Source organism: Dasypus novemcinctus, chromosome 15 (genome assembly GCF_030445035.2).
Source record: "Dasypus novemcinctus isolate mDasNov1 chromosome 15, mDasNov1.1.hap2, whole genome shotgun sequence".
Lineage (NCBI taxonomy): Eukaryota > Metazoa > Chordata > Mammalia > Cingulata > Dasypodidae > Dasypus > Dasypus novemcinctus.
This window is the reverse complement of record NC_080687.1, coordinates 34,580,151-34,603,333: the sequence shown is the minus strand read 5'-3', so window position 1 is coordinate 34,603,333 and position 23,183 is coordinate 34,580,151. Positions and strand designations below refer to the sequence as shown.

At 34.4% G+C, this 23,183-nt stretch overlaps 1 protein-coding gene across 5 annotated transcripts in view; it reads left to right on the top strand.

Annotated features, from left to right (window-relative positions):
• PCCA (propionyl-CoA carboxylase subunit alpha) overlaps positions 1-23,183 on the top strand; it is a 537,919-nt gene that overhangs the window by 255,595 nt on the left and 259,141 nt on the right. For all 5 annotated transcript variants that reach the window (XM_058276458.2, XM_058276457.1, XM_004458407.4 and 2 more), the window contains 3 exons: positions 16,742-16,885; positions 18,185-18,259; positions 22,450-22,518. In XM_058276458.2, coding sequence (XP_058132441.1) covers positions 16,742-16,885; positions 18,185-18,259; positions 22,450-22,518 — 288 coding nt within the window. The remainder of the gene's footprint in view (positions 1-16,741; positions 16,886-18,184; positions 18,260-22,449; positions 22,519-23,183) is intronic.

Sequence of the window (23,183 nt, the reverse complement as noted above, 5' to 3'; positions counted from 1 at the left end):
TTAAAAAGTCTTTATAATTAAGTCTTATTAGGTAATTAGCTGGGAAATCATGTTCTTGATTAAAACGGAGGCTTTGTTATGTCATAATGAGAATCATATCTTCATTAATATGATTCTAAAGGCAATTTTAAGTGACTACAAAACACTTGCATTTTATTCCAGGTACAAGATATTCAAGATTTGTTGTAGAATTTATCACTATTTATGGAATGAATAACTATTTCTTTTTTTTTTTTTTTTAAGGACACTTTCTTACTGTGTTCTTGTATTTTTTCATTTTTTTCTGGTTCAGTTATCTCAGCTCATGTTTTCTCAATTTTGTTCCAAGGTTGTTTTTGGTATATGACCTCCAGTAATGGGCACATATCAAATAATTCGAAGCAATTAGTCATAATCATTTAGGTACCTATGTCAGCCAAAGGGGTGCTGAGAAATCTGTTGGCTTTTATAAAGGGTATTTATTTGGGGTAGAAGCTTACAGTTACGAGGCCATAAAATGTAAAGTTACTTCCCTCACAAAGTCTCTTGTCACATGTTTGAGCAAGATGGCTGCCAACCTCTGCAAGGGTTCAGGCTTCCTCTTCCTCTTAAGGCTCCACGGTCCCAGTTTCTTTCAATATCAACTGTAGGCTGGGATAAGTCTTGTCTCTCTCGTTTCTTTCTGGGCTCAGCTGCTCTGCCCTCTCTACAAGGCCAGCTGTAAACTATCAGGCAAATGTCTCCTCTCTCTTCCCAAGTCCTCTGCCATGTCTAATGAAGCCTTCTCTCTTTCCTCATGTATCTGCTTCTCTGTGTATTTATTTCCCAGAGTTTCAGTATCAAAATTCTGTCTCCTCTGCCTTTTTCTCTGTGAGTCCTACTGATGTGGCCTAATGAAAGCCCATTCATAATTTAATCAAGTATAAGTGAAACCTCTGAATTCAATAAAATATAAGAGTATCACTAGCCTAGAAGAAGAGACCAGTTTACAAACATAATCAGTATTCTTTTTGGAATTCATCAGTTATATAAAACTGCCACATTATGTTTACAATTTTATCTTAGATAACTTGCCAAGAAGTTATATTGTATCCTCTCAAAAAAAAAGTTATAATGAATTTCAGGAGAAATATTTAAATTCATTGTATTAGATCTGATAGTACCTAATTCTGTGCTATTAAAGAAAAGATCACATTTTTGATACATTGTATCTTCCATTTTCTTTTCTCTCTAGCCTTTACTTTGAGTTACAGTAACCAATACATTCAGACAGTTACCAGAACAAATTAATGTTGATTTTTAAAAATGCATTATGATGGGGGGATATTTGGTGGAGATGTAACTGAATGGGAGCATGAAAAAAGAATCTTGGATTTCATAATACTGGCATAGTTTGTTTTATGGTTCTTTGCTTCAGTGTGCTTCACAGGTATTGTGGGTTTTTTATTTTGTTTTGAAGTTTTGTGGCAACCCTGTGTCAAGCTTTATCCAACAGTATGTGCTCTCTTTGTGTCTCTGTCACATATTGGTATTCTTGCATTATTTCAAACATTTTCATTATAGTTATATACTTATTAGGCTACCGTATCGTGTAAATATGTGCACTGGGAAACCAAAAATTCTTGTGACTCGCTTTATTGTGGTATTTGCTTTATTTCGGTGGTCTAGAACCAAACCCACAATATCTCTGAAAGTATGTCTGAATTCTTAAAACCATTCTTATATATTCCAAAGATATCTTTTCAATATTGTTTATATAATTCAAATATCTTTTAATAGTAGATTTTCTCTTTAAATTTCTTTACTAACCTTAAGTCATAATACTAAGGCACATTCACCACATTTTTTTATTTCCTAAGGTATATGCTATCTCTCTAATTAGTATTTCCATTTGTGCTTGGAGGGCTAAAATTTTCCTTGTTGTTATTTTTTTCCTCCAAAAATTTCCTAGTTAACTGTCATTTTTATAGCTTATATGATTGTTTTCTGGTAGCAGAAATGTGAGTAGCATCTTTATTTTGCTAAATTCTTCAGAGCAAGATTTGAAAAAACAAATAACTATTTCTCCATAAAAAGTTGCAACACTAAGAGAGTCACCAGGTATTGTGCATAAATACTTTTGGTGCAGTTTCAAACTGGTCAAAACTTATATATCAGCCTTTTGTATGGTATCGTCATATATGTATTTACATTTTAAGTAATTGTTTTTTCTCTTTCTTAAAGATGAATTTCAAATCACAATATGAGCTCCTTTTCACTCTGGCCTTAACCTACCGTCAGAGCCTTGTTTCCTGCCAGTGCCAATTTCTGTTACTAGTTTGATGGGACTGTGTTCCTTTTTCTGAATTAATTTTGTTTGACCTCTGAGTGCCTCGTATGATCTTATAGCCCCTCTGCCTGGAATGTTCCTGGTTTTATTCTTGTAGTTGACACACACATATGTATCTCTCCACATATCCACACACACTCATTATACCTGTTTTCTTCACTCTACATATGAAAGAGAGATGGCTAGATGGAGAAATATTATTCAAACAATGTGATTATGTTAGAATACTATTTTAATGAAGTATATTAAATATAATTTCGAGGCTTCTGGAGAGAAAAAGGATCTTCCCTTACTCTTTCCCAGAGAGGATTTATTCACATTTCCAGAGCAAAGTTTGCTTTCTCTCTCTTGTGAATAGAGGAGAGGCAGATACGCCAGCAGTTCTTATATAAACTCTGAATTTAATAACTTTTTGGGATTCTTCTCCTATGATAAATACCATATGCATGCCCAGGACATCAGGCTTTTACATGTTGCCCTCTTGGTAATTGGGTTTTGGGGAATGGCACTAAGATACTCTTCAAGTAAATAATTGGCCTGATCTCTGATCCAGAAACCTTGTGTTTCTTGGCAGGATTAAAAAAAAATAAAAATGCAGTAACTTAACATATGATTTGTAGAAATGTTTCCCTCATCTGTCATCTGTTGTTATGACTTTATACAGGAAGTTTTATTTCTATGCAGTTGAATTTTAAATCTTCTTTTATGATTTGGTGTTGTGATATACTTAGGTTTTCCCCAGAGTATGTAATGGGAGTATTACACGTATGTTAGTGAACTTGATGGCGTCCCACATTTCTCTGATACTCTTTCCATTTTTCTTCATTTTTTTCCCCCTCTCTGTCCTTTAGCTTGCATAATTTCTACCAATGTATCTTCTGGTTCACTAATTATTTCTTCTGCTATTGCAAATCTCCTGTTGAGATCCTCGAGTGAAATTTTTTAAAATTGCAGTTATTGTACTCATCTCTAGACCTTCCATTTAGTTCTTTTTATACTTCCTATGTCTTTGTCAATATTCTCTGTTTGATATGACATTGTCATATAGACATAAAAACAATGTCTTTAATCATGCTTTCCTTTAGTTCTATGAACTATTTTATATTGCTTCTTTTGAAGTCTTTTAAAAATTAAATCTGACATCTGGTTGCTTTCACAGGCAGTTTGAGTTGCTTGCTTTTTCAACCCCTGGTGTCATAAGTCATACTTTTCTGTTTCTTTGCAGGCCTTATAATTTTTTCTTGGGAACTGGACATTTTAGATAATAACTGCAACTACTTGGGTACTGGTTCTTCCCGTCCTTTTGGGATTTTTATTGTTAGTGCTTGTTTATTTTTTTAGTGACTTGCTGGGTCATTTTGATGAAAGCTATTGCCCTCCATAGTATTATATTAAGCCTTTTATGTGCCTCCTTAGAGAGGAGCACATTTGGGAGTATCCACAGTCACCCTGTGATGACAGTGGTTTTGATAGAACTCTTTCTCTTTCCTTGACTACACCCCACTATTAAACTCCATTAATTGTCAGCTAATAAAGTTATTATTTTTAATAATGCCCTTGGGCATTAATCAATCAACAAATTAGCCCAATCAAATTGTAGCTTCTTTGAGGGAATAGTTTCTGAGAGATCCCAGTTCAGTATTTGTTCTGACCCCAGGAGGGCCCTTCCCAGCTGTTTTATTCCCCTGTTCTCTCCTGCAAACTACCCAGCCTACAATCTAGGTTATATGTACTTAAAGTCCACATATCTCCTCCCAGTTGCCTTTTCCCACAACCTCCAATGTTCTTGAGAGCACATTTAGGTTTGAATTTCTCTATGCTCTGTTATAAATGAAGTCAGCGCTTGGTGGAGGCAGTGGGCGGTAGCCTGAGGCAGTGGGTTTGCCTCCAATTTTGTGGAACAACCACCTTACAAGCCTGGGGCAAGGGCAGTTGGGGCCACAGTATTTCCATTGTGCCATGCTCAAGGTAGGTCTTCTGTTCCAGGAGTAATGGGTTAGAAGGGAGTTCCTGCCTCTTAATTTCATTCACCTAGTAATGGGTAGCTGGAGGCAGGATGAGAAATGCTGTCAGCTCTGGAAAAAAGCACTCTGCCTGGGAATTGAGGAGTGAAGGAGCCCTGAGCTCTTAGCTGCAGCAGCCTCGAGTGAAATCTCTTCCTCACTGAACTTGGAAGGGAGTTGGGGTAGGAGGGAGTAGTTTTAGTTCAAATACACAGATTCTTGCCTTTCTTACTGAATTTTTGTAGATGTTTTATAGACATTTCTTCATTTGCTATTTGCCCATAGGACTATTTCCAGAGCCTTTAAATGCTTGCTTTTTAAAAATCATTTTCAAAAACAGTTTCACTGAGGAGAAGGACAGCGGAGCTTCTCAAGCTGTTATGTTGGAAGTCAATCTCATAATATTCAGTTAGGACTCTTCTTGCCTCTTTTTTCTTATTTTTCCATTTGACATTTTTAGTTTAGCTTATTTTATTTATATTTAACAGAAGAAAAGAATAAAATGATGGAGCTGCTGAACTATTAGATAAATGTTTCTAATTTTCCATAAGAAATATGAATTCCTGAGAGATATTCCTAATGATAAAATGAAGTTTGAAGCAGAGCAATATTAAAATGTTGCTGACTTTTTTCCTCTTAATATTGACATATAAGTAGCTACCAATACCTATCCCCAACAAAACAGGTAAGAGAGAAATGATCAGGGAGGGCTGTCTGGACTGAGGTATATGGTATGGGTATGGAAGTGGGACTGGCAGTAACTGCATCTTTGGGCAGGCAACAGCCAGAGCTGCTGAAGGAGGAAAAGTCAGAAAGATAGTAATATGAGTTATGCTTTTTTTCTCCTCTTTCTTTGTTTAGGGACACTTATTGCCTGCCCATCACAGTGGAGCCTGGTATCAAAGGCTCTGATGAATTTTAATTATTTAGCTGATTCTTTTTGTATTTATTTTGCTATTTTCATATATTTTTAATAAACACATTTCTCCTCGATTTTCCAGTTTTTTCTATTAACTGCACATTTTGAAAGATTATGTATTTCATGACTTTCCTTGCCATGCCTGCTGCACACATGCATACTTCCCATCCTCCCACTATCACTGTATTGTAATTTCTGGTTAGCTCAATAGTTAGTGCTTTATTATATCATAGTGTGAACGCTATTCACAGTGAGTCATATAGTCACCTATGATTATTTTTCCTTTATTGCAGTTTTGTTTTCTGTATAGCTAAAAAGTTTGCTTCCTTGCTTAGTTTTCCATGTCCTTGTCATGAACTTATCCATAGACTTGTCCAGTGTTTTAATATATTCAGACGCACTGGATATTCTGCCACTTTTGTCTTTTTTTTTTTTTTTTAAAGATTTATTTATTTTATTTAATTCCCCCCTCTCCCCCGGTTGTCTGTTCTGTGTGTCTATTTGCTGCATCTTGTTTCTTTGTCCGCTTCTGTTGTCATCAACGGCACGGGAAGTGTGGGCAGCGCCATTCCTGGGCAGGCTGCACTTTTTTTCCGCGCTGGGTGCCTCTCCTTACGGGCGCACTCTTTGCGCGTGGGGCTTCCCTATGCGGGGACACCCCTGCGTGGCAGGGCACTCCTTGCGCGCATCAGCACTGCGCATGGGCCAGCTCCACACGGGTCAAGGAGGCCGGGGTTTTGAACCATGTACCTCCCATGTGGTAGGCGGACGCCCTAACCACTGGACCAAGTCCATTTCCTGTAAATGATTTTTAAAATTTCATCTTTACCAGTGTTCTAAATTAATACTCCATTGTTTTCTATTTTTCCTTTTCTGGTTGTTCCTTGAGTAAAATTGTCATTATTCCTCATTTTCCCTTGATAATGGAGAGACTGTTGTCCTTTAAAATTTTATTTCTGCTTTCTTTCCTTTACAGATAGACATTTTCATTATTATTATTTGTAAAACACAGTATAACTGGTTCCCACAGACCTTCCAACACTAAAGATTTGCTAAGATAATTTCATACTTGTAGGCTGTCATTTTAATTTTCCTTGCAGTTTATCTTTTTTTGTTTTCACAGTCTTTTTTAAGTATCTGTTTATATACCCTCAGGAACTTCTGATAATTTACTGTATCTTCCCCATCTCTCCCCTTATTAAGATTTCTGCCCTAGTTCATTTATTTGTTTAGAAAGCTTTACTATGAAATTTCCTTTGCTGGAATATGCAGATGATTTCCTGTGAAATACTGCATTCTCCAATGTTTCTTTCGCCTTGAAAGGGGAATGATATCTTGAATGGGTGTAGGATTGTTGGGTTACAGCACTTGTCTTTCAGTAGTTTATGGATTCCACTGTGTTCTAGCTTCTAGTTATCTATTGGATACCAGTCTTTTCAGTTGTAGGTAATGTTATTTTTGCTGTCTGAAAGTTGGCATATTTTTCTCTTAATCATTGGCATTCAGGGATTTTTTTTAAACCAGCATATATCTGTCAGTGCTACCTATTACCACATGTTCTCTTTCAGTGTGGAGATTTAAGTGTTTCTTCCTTGCAGAGAATTGTTCGTCTGTAATTTAACCCTTTTCCTTTCCTCATCTATCAGTTTTCTCCTTCTGGAACTTCTGTTTCTTAGAGATTAGATCTCCTGAACCAGCTGCCTAAGGCACGTAACTTTTCCCTTATGAGTGCCATCATTAATATTTGTGTCCTATTTCTTTGATATTTCTTTATGTTGATCTTATAGACTGCAAATTCAGTCTCTAACAGTGATTATCCTCTCTTCTAAGTGATTTACTGAATAACGTAATTGGAAAATCATGTTATTTTTCTAGAAAATCTAATTGTGTATAGTTGTGTGTGTATATGCATACATTACTTCTCATGAAATTTTTAGGTGCCTTTACCGATTTTTTTGGACCAAGTTCTTTTCAGTCCTTCAGCTCTCTGATTTACTTAGCTTATTTACTTGGCATATGGGTTCTGAATGATTGTCCTTTCTCTGGTGGGTGAACCCTCTCCTGTGGTTTCACTGTTGGTTTTGCTTTATGAATGCCAAGTTCTGTTTGCTGTAACATTCCAATGGGCAATATCCTTTCAAGTGGTTGAAGGCACAACTATATCTCCTCTTGAGGACAGGATGAACATAGGTCTCTTAGCACGCTCGTAGCCTCAAGGGTAAGAATCCAGCTTAATTTATGTTGTTTATTTGGATTCATTGGCAAAGAGACCAGGCATGCTTTGGGAACCTTTATTGATTTTCTCAAGGGCTCATGGCTCTCTGCAGACCAAGCTGTCTCCATGATCTGTTCTTTTCAAATTATTCCTTGGAATTCTCTAAAACTTGTCTCTGGATTTCATCTCTGGCCCATCAGAGAAAGAGCTCTTTAACAGTTCGTGGCTCTTAACCTTCCTTCCAGATCTCAGTGATTTGTATGTCCTCAGCTGTAGTGTGACTCTAGAGCGACAGGTAGTAGGTTGTTCGGAGTGGAGGGGTAGTCAACCATGTTTGTTTTACCATCTTCCCAGAATAGGAATATCTATCCTGGGTTTTGTGGATCTCTCTAATAGCTTTCGGGGAGTCTGTGGACCTGCTGAAATTGGATAAGCAGTTTCTAGGGAGAAATTCAGTGGGTTCTAGATCCCAAAAAGATTCAGAACCATTATAGCTGAACTAATATGGAGCTCATTTAATCATTATTTTCATGAATTACAAACATCCACTATTTTCATTTACTGCAAGTACATCCGAACTCTGATACTTCTAGCTATAGCTATATGATCATAGTTCTTAAGTTTTCTTTAGTTTCCTGTGCTTCAGTAGTTATAGCACTTGCCCAATAGGATTGGGAACATTAAATAAGTTAATGCATTTAAAGTGCTCTGGACAGTGCCTGGTTTACACTAAGTACTCATTGTACTTGCTTGCTATGAGAATACTACCAGTAATATTTTGCATGCTGTGTTTGTTAAATACTGGGCAACATTTTCATTATTACTATTCAATTTAATATCCTATTGATAGTCTTTTCCTTTTTTTCAAAGATTTATTTTTTATCTACTTTTCTGCTGCCCGCCGCCCCACCCCCCTGCCCCAGTTGTTGGCTCTTTGTGTCCATTTGCTGTGTATTTTTCTATGTCTGCTTGGATTCTTGTCAGCGGCTCTCTGGAATCTGTGTCTCATTTTGTTGCGTCATCTTGCTGCGTCAGCTCTGTATGTGTACAGCGCCATTCCTGGGCAGGCTGCACATTTTTCGTGCGGGGCGGCTCTCCTTACGGGGCACACTCCTTGCGCATGGGCCCCCCTATGCCCCTGTGCAGCACCGCACTCCTTGTGAGCATCAGCAGTGTGCGTGGACCAACTCATCACATGAGTCAGGAGGCCCTGGGATTGAACCTTGGACCTCCCATGTGGTAGGCAGACGCCCTATCCACTGGGCCAAATCTGCTTCCCTTTCGATAGTCCTTTGTTTTTTCAGATGGCAGGGTAAATCATAAAATAAATACCACTCTGTTATTATTCTTTTGTCTGTTAATTGCAAAATTATTGTGACAAATGAACAAGCATACTTGAAATATTAACCATTTTGAAAGGCATCTCCTTTCTACTGTAAAGATGTCTGTGTAAAAGTCTTAGAGTAAAATGGAGATTGAAATTTTTCTTCTAAAAATGAAGCTGATATAAAAGTGTTGGCTCAATTAATAAGTCATTTCTGTTAGACCTTTGCTTTTGTTAAGGTTAAAATTCAGACCCTGAATCTTTCCAAATATGTGTATGTGTGTACGTCTGTAGTTAATTTCCAAATGCTAGGTTATCTTCAGGTTTTTAGCTTTTTGGAAAGCAGTGTCAAAAATTCCCAAAATTAAAAGAAATAAGATCTTAATAAATAAGTAATTGGCTGCCCAAACTTGGTTAACTGTCTACTCTTCACCATTGAAAGCAGAGAGCTAAACTGTTCATATTTTGTTAGACCTTATATTAATAGTTGGAACCTTGTACTTAACCTCTATAATAAAGGAGAAGTCTGCAGTTTCCCTGGAAGAAAAAGCACAATATAATTTAAAAAATCTGTAAAGGGCAGATACTACCACATCCCATTAGAGATAGTTTTCATCATATCGGAACCTTTATAGTCTATGAAGATTTTTAGAATCTTTTTTTTTCAGCATCAAAATTCTTGCCCTTTACTGTATATTTTTTTAAATTGAGAATCATTGCAGTCTAGAGATCCTGGTTTCTAAGAACTGACTATAATTGAAGAAATAAATATTCTAATGAAAGTATTCCTGAACCCTCCAGGTTAAAAGATTTTGGCCTATTATAGAACTTGAGTAATTGATTGAAAGAATAACTGACAAAGAGGAAAAATTAGAGGGAAATAGATTTGAAACTATTTTGTAAAATTCCATTCTTGCCAGAGGGACACTTTGGATCTGGGCAGATGTTGACATTTTTTATTATATTTGAAGTCATAAAGGCCTAGATTCTCAGACTGGCTAGAATGAATCAGAACCGGAATGTTCTGGAATACTTGATATCTCCTGGGAAACTGAGGATAAAAAGTAGGTATCTCATGCATTCCCTTATTTTTTTTACTAAGTCTTGCTAGAAAGTTGAAGGATATATGTTTTTTATTAGACAAATATGCATATGTAAGCTTTCCAGGTACTTAAAATTAGATTTTTGTCTTAAAGCATTTTGTAACTTGTAACTATTTTGGTATCTTTGAATTCTGGACTCTTATCTAGACTTTAATTTTTAAAATTGGTTCCCTCAACCTTTTTTATCTGATTGTTCTTGTTGGGGTCAACAGGGGAGCACTATAATATAATCTGTTCAGTTTTCATTGCTACTCTTGAATATAGCTATTATTTTCAAGGTGAGTTTACATGAATGGTGTGTTGGGGCCTATTTCTCTACATACTTTTATCTTTGAGCCCTGTGGATCAAAATCTAATAATTTCAGATCTTTATTTTGAAATCCTGTATTCTCAGGAGGGAGAGTCTCAGAATTTTAATAGGTACATGTTAGAGTCTGTTATGGACAAAGAATCTCTCTGAACCAAAAGAGCAGAAGCAAAAGTAATAGCATCAATTACCTTTTCAGGCTAGAATAACAACAAACTAAAAAGATAGAGATCTGTTATGTCAAAAACCACTATGAACCTCAATTTTATATAACAGGACAATTTCCCCATGTTTCAAAGTTTCAAAAAAAGTTCTGCTTACTAAAGATAGCATTCACAAAACAAGTCTATTCAATGTCAGTTTAGAGTTTATATAATATGTCATTTATTAAATGAAGGGATGTTGTAAATTTTAAAGTGCCATGTAAGTGTTAATTATGATTATGTATATTGGCTCTTAATACCTAAAAAAATTTTTATTGTGGAAACATATATTCAACACAGAATTTCCCATTTCATCCACTTATGTGCATACAATTCAGTGCTATTAATTACATTCACCTTGTTGTACTATCATCACCACCATCTATTACTAAAACTTTCCCATCACCCCAAACAAAAACTCTGTACCCATTAATAACGCCTCATTCCCCTTTTATCACTTGGGTTGTTTTCACCTTTGGCTATTGTTAATGACACTGCTGTGAACATTGGTATACAAATATCTGTTCAAGTCCTTGCTTTAAATTCTTTTGGGTATATACCTAGAAGTGGAATTGCTGGGTTGTAAAGTAGCTTTGTATTTAACTTTATGAGGAACCACTGAACTCTTATCTACGTAATCTGTACCATTTTACATTCCCACTAACAATGTATGAGGGTTCCTGTTTCTCTGCATCCTTGCATCCTTGCCAACACTTGTTATTTTCCATTTAAAAAATAATAGCTATTCTGGTGGGTGTCAGTTGCTATCTCATTGTTTTGATTTGCATTTCCATGATGGCTATTGATGTTGAGTATGTTTTAATGTGCATTTTGGCCATTTGTCTATCTTCTTCGGAGAATGTACTATTCAAGTCCTTTGCCCATTTTTTGGTTGGGTTGTATTTCTTTTTGTTGTTAAGTCTTATACTTTTTGAAGCAGCTTCTGCTTTCACTAAGTAATTGTGTAGGACTCATGTAGAAATTGATTAATCACCAACCCCCAAATAATTACAACCTAGTATCCTTTCATTTGAGGAATTTTCAATATTTTCTATCTCCCTCATTCTAAAAATGATCGAATTAAAATATATTTCATAAATCTGAATGTTCTCTGTGTTTTCTGATTCTTTCTTCTTTTGACTGTCCTTAATGTTAATTTTGAGGTTAACTTAGGTATGTAATTAAAATTTGCCTGGGGAAACAGACTTGGCCCAGTGGTTAGGGCGTCCGTCTACCACATGGGAGGTCCGCGGTTCAAACCCCGGGCCTCCTTGACCCGTGTGGAGCTGGCCCATGCGCAGTGCTGATGCGCGCAACGAGTGCGGCGCCACGCAGGGGTGTCCCCCGCGTAGGGGTGTCCCCCGTGTAGGGGAGCCCCACGCGCAAGGAGTGCACCTGTAAGGAGAGCTGCAGGAATGGCGCCGCCCACACTTCCCGTGCCGCTGACAACAACAGAAGCGGACAAAAAAACAAGACACAGCAAATAGACAAAGAGAACAGACAACGGGCGGGGATTAAATAAATAAATAAGTCTTAAAAAAAAAATTGCCTGAATCTTCCTGCTCTTGAGAGGGATTTGCCTCTTTTGTAGTAACCTTTTTTTAAAAGTTTTAGAAATTATTAGGCAAATATCACAGAAATAAATACATAAATGTTTAAGTCAGAAAAACAAATTTGTTATTTTTATTTTATTACAAATTCTGATTGATGGGAAACCATGTTGATCAAGTGAGATATCTTTCTTTTAATGGTGTTTTATAATATGAAAAACAAGTCTTTATAGTGACATGCCTTCCTGTTGTTTTTTTTTTAACTTTTTAAAAGTGATTTAAGATTTACAGAAAATTTGCAAAAATATTACAAAGAACTTCTGAACATCCTTCATAAGATTTTACCACATTTGCTTTATCTAGCTGTTTTATCTGAAACACTACAGTATAAGTTGCAGGCAAAATATTCCTTTATTTCTAAATATCTTGTCTATATTTTCTAAGAACAAGAAAATTTTATAGCATAACCACAGTGCCATTATCAAAATCAAGATATTAACACTGATATATTACTATCACCTAATCTACAGATTGTATTCAAATTTCACTGAGTGTCCTACCAGTACTATCTATACGAAAAGAAAAAAAATGGGGTTCAGGATCCTACATCGCATTTAGTTGTTACATCTTACTCTTAGTTTGTAACATTGGTGTGTTTTTTTTTTATTTTGTTTTGTTTTGGTCAATTATGATATTGACATTTTCAAAAGATCATAGGCTGTTTTTTTGATAGACTATTCTTCATTTTCAATGTGTTTTCTCATAATTAGATTCCAGGCTTTAGTTTTTGTCAGGAATCCTACAGAAATGATGTTATCTTTCTAAGAACATCACTCAGGAGGCACATATGTTTTTTTCCCCCATTACTGGTGATGGCTACTTGGTTAAGGTGGTGTCTCTCAGGTTTTTCTGTTGTAAAGTACTACTTTTCCCCTTTGTAATAGTAAAGTTTCTTGTAGGGAGGTACTTTGAGATTATGTAAATATCTCATTATACTTAAACCTCACTAGTTTTAACTAGATCCCTATTTGTTTAATAAATAAGACTAAAGATTACAATGACAGTGTCAGGATTGAAATTATGTTAATAATTTTTACAATTGTGAATGTAGATAAAGACAGCACAGTGTAGTTTTTCTAGGTTGATTTCTTTTGAAATTAATACATTAAGGACTGAGAGGTGAAGGAAAAACGTAATTTAACTCACAGTTGTATTTGACAAGCTTAGTTATTTTTTTTGGAGATAACAAATTTGAAGCAACAGATTAGTCTGAGTGGCGAGAGGTCTAGACACAAAACACTAACAATGGTCACAGCTTGATGGTGACTAAGAAAACAATATTAAAATAGAAAGCATCTTTAAAAAGCTAACTGTTTGTAGTCATTTAATGTAAGCATTTAGAACTATACAGATTCACTGTAGTCCCTGCAAGTAAATACATCTCAAAATATGGCACTCCGTGATTGTAGTTATTTGCACCTGTTTGAACAAAAGATTCATGGCGAGATAGGAGTATTGCAATATAAACTGATTTATCAGCTACTAGTAAACCCTGCAGAGTGGCAGTACCTTGATGAATATATCTTAATCAGTAAATATTTTTGAGGGTTCAGAAATAGTAACTTGTTTGGGCTTACTCTTGCTGATTAAATCACAAGATTTGTAAATTAGAGTGTCAATGCATTATCTAACATGTAAAATAAGACCTGGTGGACTCCGTAGTCATGTGTTTCTTGGAGTTAGCACATATCTGTTTGATAAAAAAATTACACATGAAGCCATGTTCTCAAAAATCTCATTGGTGAGGATAGAGTCATAGTAAGAGAATTTAATTTTATATTTTGAATGTTTAAGGTATTGTTTCCTAAAGTATGTTTTATGGTATTCTTAGCCCATAATGCAATAAAGGACACCTTTGTTAAATAAGGTTGAGAAAACTGTATAGTATCCTTTCTTGGATATACTCATGACTGAGGAATTTTTCTTTAAAACCCTGTTAACTTAGGTTAACTCAATGTTTCTCAAATATTAAATGACCCCCACCCCGAGCACACAATAGCCCACAGATCAAATGTTTATTGGCATCAAATTTCTGTGTTAGATTTTTCTTCTAGGTGGGACAAGATAAACTTTAACTCTTTCTTCTTCTTTTTTTTTTTTTTGCAAAATGAAACAAAAGTTTTATTTTCTGCAGTATCTTATGCAAATTATAACTCTTTCTTTTTATAACCCTTTGTTCTGGTTAACCATCTTCACTCTCATGGATTCATCCATGCTTACTTGCTTGTTCATTCTCTCTTCCTCTTTCCTCTCTCCCCTTCCTTCTTTCCTTTCATTTTTCCCCTTTCTCTTCTTCCCTTCCCTCTAACTCCTTCTCCCCTCCTTCCTGATATTTTGAATTTGTTATCAAATTTTATTCTTGCCTGGAAGCCATTTTGTCCTTTTGTGTATCTTGTTCTGATCACTTAAGTATCAAGTTTAACTCACAGAGGAAGACTGTAATTCTGAGTTCTTATGTGTGTGGGTAGGAAGCATGTATGTTTATTTAATCAATGTTATGCTTACAAGATTCTAGATACTAATAATGTCCAAAGGAAAATGATATATCCTGTTAAATAGGTTTTGAATTCTAATAAAGTACATTTTAGAAAGTTTTTTTTCCAAAAATGTTTAAAATTATGTGCTTTACTCTTAAAAAAGTATAATTGTCATCTGAAAAATTAAGTCGTGTTAAATTATTTTGTGAACTCTTAAAACACTTGTACTGGAGTGGATATATTTTTTAAAGTCTCTAAGTTATGATTTTTGCTTTGAGCAAGCTAATAGTTGTTTTAGTTATTAATTCTAATTTGAAATACTTGTAGTTTACTAAATTAGATAAAATGTGTCTCTGTTATATAATTCTAAGTTTGGAAAAAAGTGCATCCATTTTGGCTCCCATTCAAAGGGGGTCTTGTACTTATTTTTCACAGTTTTAGAGAGGTCTTCTAAGGTAAAACAGAGCCTCATAATTATTTTTAAACTTTAAAGCTTTCATAATATATTTTATAAAAGAAAACAGCACATAAATATACAGCTGTATGTTGTGTCATGTACATTTTCCATGGAGAAGAATAGGAGGGCCATGTCACCTCTGAAGTGACATAAATTCTAATTCCACCTCTACTGCTTACTATAGAGATGACTCTGGATTTGCTATTCATACATTCATTCATTTATGCCATATATATTTATGTGTGTAGTATATATTACATACCCTGGTTATAGGAAGGGGAAATTGAATTGTTCACTTAATTTAAAATATTTTCTTCATAATAGGATTGTATGAATGGTATTGATATAAAGCCCTTGCCACTTAGTAGATGCACTGCTTAAATTCTGGGGAGATGCTTTTTCACATGAAAATTATTTCTAGCAATGATAGAAGGTCTTTACATTTGTTCCTTTCTCATTGTATTTACCATATAGTCTTGCTTTTCCATAATTTGCATAAAATATATTTTAAAGTATTAATAAGGTCTTTATTTTGAGTCTCGTTTATTTTACAAAGGGTAGGTGCTTATTTTAGTGATGATTTGTCATTAAAATTATGTCAAAATGTCTTAAAATGTTGTTGAAATTGTAAACAAACTATAACACACACAGAGCTAATTATGGATGCCATCTGTTTATTTTACAAAGCATTTTTTTAAAAAAGACCATGGCACTGTCTACTTCTGATAAGCTTCATGATTATTATAATTACTAAGTCCTGTCCTTCATTTAGTGTAGTTGAAGATGAGAGGATAGTTTGTTCATTTACCTTTTCCTATGTCAGAATGTATGAAATATGACATGTCATGATAAAGAAACTGTTGTGAAGTGCATTTACAAAGTGTAATTTTTAGGAGAATTGGTATAAAGGCAGCTGATATGGAAAAGTTTTGTTTAAAGCTTGAAAATTTATTCAAGGTTTTTGAGTAAGATAATCTCCATTCTTTATTTTGACTCAGCTGAGTGTTGCACATTACCATTCAAGTTAATAATGATGTCTCTGTTAGTGTGTGTGTGTGTGTGTGTGTGTGCATATATATATATATATATATATATATATATATATATGTATATATACAGATACACATGTTTTTGTACATATATATCTCATGTTTTAGTGTGGAAGACCAGTTATCCCCAAGACAGCATCATCCAAAGTAGTTATCAGCAATTTGCTAAGAAAGCATAGTGATTTTACTGGCTCAGTTTTGCTAATATGCATGCTAAGCACTACCCAAGTAAGTCTGGAGGGGAAAAAACCTGAAGGATCCATCTGCTTCTTTCTGCTACACTGCATTGATGTAAGATTACGCTAATCTGGTTGCTTGTCAGGACAGGTTAGTGAAAGCATGCAAGTGGGTGAGACTTAGGGTGGGCTAGTGCTTGGAAAATCATAAGCTGCTCCTGTAGATAGATGCCATGTTAAGTGTAGCAGAATAGGTTGATTATCAACAATATTGAGGACTGAACCTAAATATGTGATTTTAAGTTAAGAATCAGCTTCATAATTAAAATTGTTAAATAATTTTCGACCAAATTTAAATTAACACTGGAAAAAGTAGTACAGTTAGTTCACAAATTTTTTTTAGGATTCTGTCTTACATCACGCATTGTACTGTTTATTCATTTTATTCTTGTAGAGAAAGATTTTTAGTCAAGTATGATTAAATTTTAAGCATAATTAGCCTAATTTTACCGAGGATGGAAATTTTCTTTGTTTATTTCTATTTATTTACCTTTTTCTACCCTACTGACTGGCAGATTTTGACCTTGCAGGTTGAGCATCCTGTCACAGAATGCATTACTGGCCTGGATCTAGTCCAAGAAATGATCCGTGTTGCTAAGGGTTACCCTCTCAGACACAAACAAGCTGATATTCCCATCAAAGGCTGGGCAGTTGAATGCCGGGTTTATGCTGAGGTAAAATGAATGATGGTAGAAGGATGGTTGCTTCCAGAGTCTTAATACCAGGCATAGCTAAACAACATGGTAAAGTTGAGTTTTATAACCTGTGCCAAATCTTTGATTATGTGATCCCGAATTGAACCAAAAAAGTTGCCTTGGTAATTTTGACATCAGTCAAAATCATTTGAAAGAATTTGAGTTTAATTAGATCTAGTGTATTTCTTCTGGATGGAGAAATACCTGCCAATCTATTTGAGGCAATAAACAGTAGTTTAAATGGCGCATGTTTTTTGTTTTTTAAGCCACATAGGTAACAGAAAATATGTTTATTTTTGTGTTTGTTTTTTATATAAGAGTCTTCCCTGATTATGTATTAATTGTTAATTCAATATTTACTTAATTTTTTTTCTAATCTTGTCCCTGCTAATTACATCAGTGTAACAATGTAACATTTAGTTGCAAAGCTTTTGGTAAAAAATGTACTTTTGATTCATAATTTTAGTATGATAATCTCAATTTAATATTTTGTTATTTATGATCATATAAATCAGATAAAGCATTCAGTGTCTGAAAATGCTTTTTTCCAAATGATTGAAACAGAAATGCAAGGCATTGCTTTTATTATCTTTTTCTTTTGGATATCAGAGGCTAGCTATAGAAATGAAAAATAAATTAGAAGTATCTGTTTATGAATACACAAAGTTGTTTTGAATTCTTTTTTAAGAATCTTGAAAATATGCTTTGACTTGGTTATTATTGCGCTTGCTTTTTATTATATTTTAAGTGGTATTCTTGTCTTCCTTATTATTTTGACACAACTTATTACTTATTCTAATGACCTAAGATGTTTACAGATGGAGCAGTTTTCTTATAGAACATGTAGAGTTTCTTTTCAGGTCTTTATTTGAAGTACTAAAGTTTTCAAATTTTGCCATATGTGAAGCTGTCTTGGGAAGTAAGAAGAACAGATATCTGTAGTGCACCACATTTATTGTTCTGAACCTGAGTATGTTTTGATGTAGATCCTAAGTTTTATTTTTGCCCAAGGCATTCTAAGAAGGTTTATAAAAATTTGGAAATGTACCAATTTCAATAAAGTAAGGTCAAACTAATTCTGTTTACAGTTTGTTTGATTTTCAAATAAACTTTGAAGTTGTCTACAGTATTAGACAATAAAATTCTGAAATCTGTTATTTGGTGAATACTGTATGTTGGAAGCAGACTTACAGATACTTCTTAATTTTATAAATATTTAAGCTTAAATGTGCTGCTTTATATTTCAAAGCCTTTGCTTCCTTTCCTTTGAACTTTCAGGATCCCTACAAGTCTTTTGGTCTACCATCTATTGGGAGATTGTCCCAGTACCAAGAACCAACACATCTACCTGGTGTAAGTCGTTAAGCTGTAATATCAAGTGATGAGTTAAAATATTTATTTGTGTTGTGCTTTGATGTTAAAGCATGTCAAGGCCAAAGGGTGTAAATTGAAGGACATATGAAATTCATGGGGAATCAGTTTTCTGTTTTTTTTTTTTTTAAAGCTGTTTTGTACTTTATAATATACAGGAAAATCAGAATTCACTTGACAGGGGAAATCCAGAGACATCTGATGATATAAATGATAGTTTACTTTTGTTCTCAATTCTTCTGCAAAATTTAATGATAAAGATCATGGAATCATAAGAATGAGAAATGACTTCTGTGTTTGAATTTGATCTTTTCAAGCAATCTAAACCAGCTCTCCTGTATAGTCAGATGTCAGGAAATTTAAGCATAAAACCAGATCCTTAATTGAAATGGATTAAAGAAAATGAAGTATACCTCCTTCTATTAAATGTCGTGGACTTTAAGAGGTACATATTATTTATACCCATGAAAGAAAGTCATCATTGTCCACTATTTTCTGTAGTTCTTCTATATGAAATTGCTATTCTTTAGTTTTTGTTACATAAAAAGAACAAGGAATACCCTTTCTCTTAATCAAGGTAATAAGTGCATATATATGTGACACTATGTTGGCTAGTAGATGACAAGGCTGTACCATCTGTGAATATGATTATTCAGTTTGATTACTTGCATGAAGATGGTGAAAGATTACAGGAAGAATTCTAAATTTGAAGATGTTATTGGATATATGATTTATTTCACTTTTTAAATTGTTTTTGCCCATGTTCTTTCTAAAGGGACTTGACCCTTTCTAGGCTTGGAGACTCCATGCTGTGTTCAAAGCCTGAAGGCAGAAAAAAAATTGTAAAGATTTAACAGTCATTATGTGACATTAAATAGCAGATGAGAAAACAAGTATTGTAGGGACATAGCTGAACATTTTGTTAATCAAACAAAAAAGTATTAAATAATAATTCATAATGATTACTCTAGTTGTTAGAAGTTTGCACCATGTTGTAATAGCTAACAGGATGTCAAACATTTTGCCCTCGCAAGTTTTTGCAATTTGCAATTTTCAAACGTGAGACCTGTTGAAAGTACAAGTGATAATGGACAAACTATACCCCCTACAGTCTTTGTCCCACCAAATCTTTCTTCAATTAATGCTGCAGCAGGAGTTTTATGTAATAACATTTGCAGTTGTGAGCCATCCATAGAAAGAAAAAACAATTAAAATGCCTTAAATGTTCTGCTTACTGCTGTTATTTGCTTGTGTGAATGTTGCATGTCAGCTAAATGGACCAAGGAATAGATAAAGTGATTGGGTGCAGGAGAGTGCACACTAAGCTTTGTCTATCATTATTGCTGGGAGCAATCAAATTGATGTCAGCAGGACAGTAGATGCGTTGACAGCTGTAATTATGTATCTCCATGGTGATCACTTTTGGCCTGTCATGGAGGCCCACAAGTCCCCTCCCTTGCAAGCATTTAATCAGATTGGGCTGTCACTTGTCAGGTAGACATGGCTGACTGGGGGTTGTGCTTAGGGGATGAGGTGAATTGAGAATGAAGGGTGGGAGATGTCTGATAGTTTCACAGGGTCCACTGTGGTACTGAAGAAAGAAATTTTAATTATGCTGGAGGTTTCTGTGCAATGGTTTGAGAATCTTATACAGAAGTGGTTGAGTGTTTTTGCTATTGTTTTCTATTTGCCTTATTAAAACTGAGGAAACCATTTTTTATTCTTACCTGTTTTTGTTCACAAGAATACATACTAAGAGTGAACTTTTGTGTTGTACTTTTTCACGTGCTTTAAAGCAGAAAATTTATATGGCACTGATGATTTTTCTTTTTGATCTTTGATCACCATATTTGTAAAGTATTATCTTCAGACTGCACTTTTGTTCTGCTCAGAAATTTGATAACAATTTCATTTGACTTAATATTCTTAAAGCTTCTAATACAACCTTGTATAGCCTTTGTTTCCTTGGAGAAATGGAAACTTGATTTGACCTTTGATTGTTAGAAATAAAAACACAACTGATTATTATTTAGAAAAAGCTGCCTAAGCAGTAAATTTTGAGTTGGCATTTTCATTCTTTGTTACATTTTAAAATTGCAGATGTTGATTTGCTTATACAAAGATATTTATAGATTATATTTAGTACGTCTTGATGTTCATATATATATTTAAATTAATTAAAATGGAATATCTTTTCTGATCATAATTATCGTAAATAGCAAAGACATTGTTATATCTGGGAGCCCTAGGAAACTTAACTTTTAGTATGATGCTATTTGGGTAAATAAAATTTTAAATTATGAACTAAAGGAGAGTAGGAGAGTGTAATTAATATTCTTTCAAGTCTATGTAATTTTATAAATGGGTTGAAAATTCAAAGTTCTACACTAGTTTTGTATCAGTTTGTTGAACAACTAATAGAACATGTTTAAAGTCAAAAGTTGCAGTGCTTGTACGAGTCCCAATTTTAAAGATCTTTTGTAAACATGCCTTGGTATGTTTCCGTGGTAGTAAATTCCATGGTAGTAAAATTAACCCTTTAACTTTTTACTGCTAAAATGAACATGAAATGAACATAAAATGAAAATGAACATTCAGGATATCTTTTGTGTTGTGTAACCTGATTGTCATTTGTCATTTTGGGGAAAATTAAATGTTAGGAGAAGGTAGATTGTGATTTCATTGCTTTCAAGGCTATCCTACTAAGTTTTTTTCAATTTTTGTAAACATTGTGAATTTCATAGAACTTCTGTTTATGTCCTGTGCCAAATGCATTTTGTTAGGATGCTGAACTGCTTCATTTAAAATTAACATTTTTATACATGAATGTGAATATGAATTCAAATATCCATAATTTTACATATGTTTGCAAATACAGAAATAAAAGCACCCTAGATAAGTTATAACATCAACTTTTAAAACTTTTACAAAAGTAATCATAGTATGGTTTTTATAAGAGAGTGAAACCATAGGTAATCTTTTGATGGCACCGCATAATAAAGCCATCATCATACTCTCGTGTGGATAGCCTAGACAAGAGGTTCTACACGTGGTCTCTTGATAATTGCCTAAATTAAAATATTAAAGGCCTAACAGCCGCTGTGTTGACCTTTTTCTGCCTTGCTGCAGACAGATGAGCTGCTGTTTATTAGGATGATTCCTTCCCACAGGTGAGGAGCTATGTGAGCTTCTGCTCTTCTCTTCCCACCCCTTTACAATGTTGGGCATCAAAGTCCTGCTGTTCAGGCAGCTTCCATTAAATTCCTCTATCCTCAAGATACCTAGGATATGCCTGGCTATCTTAAGTATTTTGATTAGCTTTTAAATACTTCAGATTCCAGAGCTTAGTAGCAATAATTTAATAAATATTTCATCCTCAGCAACTGCTCATTTAAAAAGTTTTACATGGCTAACCTCTGTGCCTTACTGCTGATATCAAACTGAGAGATGAAAATAAGAATCAGCGATATACTAACTAACTTGTTGGCTGGTTAACAGCAATCAGGTTCTTCAAAAGAATATTTTGAACTTGTGCTATTTTTCCCCCCATGAAAATTGCAAAACGAGAACTCTAATTGGGGCTGTGTCCTTATAAAGCAAAGGCATGGAAAAAGCTGGGTAAACATCAAAGCCTCAGGGGACTAACAGTAACAGGGGAAAAAAAGTGTTTTACAGTTGAGAGGATGAGGCAAAAAAGGAAAGTGTTACAGACATGAAAGTCACAGGAGCAGTGTTCCTATGGAGCTGATGAACAGAGCTCCCAAGTTTTGCTGCATGTGCTTGACTGGGGTCCTAATTGGAGCTCTCAGAAGGGTGCAGTGGGAATGTGATTAGAATGGGCATCACTCATGCCATACTTCAGTTGGAAGACACCATCTAATAGCTATAAACACATCCCAGGATAATGATGTAAAAAATATATATTTTTGTTTGTTTCTTAGTTCTTTCATTTAGTTTAAGAACAAAAGATGTATGTTGTACTGCATATAAATGGATTGAAATAATTTGGCATTTATGTATTTTTAGATTATTTTTATATTTTCCAGAAGTCTAAATATTACTTGAGAATGAACTTTTTGATCTGTTTTTCCATGAAAATTAAGTTTGATGTTTAAAAAAAAATCTGCACAATATGAAGTTACTTTCATTTTGTTTTCTGTCCTTTCTTCCAGGTTCGGGTTGACAGTGGCATACAACCAGGAAGTGATATTAGCATTTATTATGATCCAATGATTTCAAAAGTTAGTTTGACTTTTTGTTTCATTTTTCTTCTGAAAAGACAATGCATTTTTAATTAAAAAGTCTGAAAACAAGCCTTTATCTGAATCATATACTATAATTAAATAAATAATTATGCACTGATGGAAAGGTGAGAGCAGAACAGATTTTCTACTTTTAAAAGAGAAATTTCAGCATCATGTTTGTTGGCAATACTTTCTCCACAGTCAAACCAAACTACCACCACCAAATTTACAAACAGCAACAAACATCCAACCAGTGAGACTAACTCAACACTTTGTAACGAGAGGAAATTAAGCTGCTTTTTTGGCTAGTCTTGAAAATTGCATGAGATGGCAGTGTGAATGGAAGGTGATATCGAGGAGGTGGGCAGATAGAAAGGCCATGTTTGTTAAAATACTTTTTTATCTTTTTGCTTCAATTCCTACTAATGACTAAGATTTTACATAATTAAATTTTATGTAAGATGTCTTTTTGCCCGCTTTCAGCTGTTTGACTATCCAGAATAAATAAACAACTGTGCTTACATTTTTATGTCTTTAAAAATCTTTTAGTCTTATAAAATGCAAAGTACTGACTGTAATAAGTAAACTAGGAATTTTATTTAGAAAATCTGTGTTCTCTGAAATTTTAGATCTGTAGTAGGGGAATGATTTCTTTGCTAAAA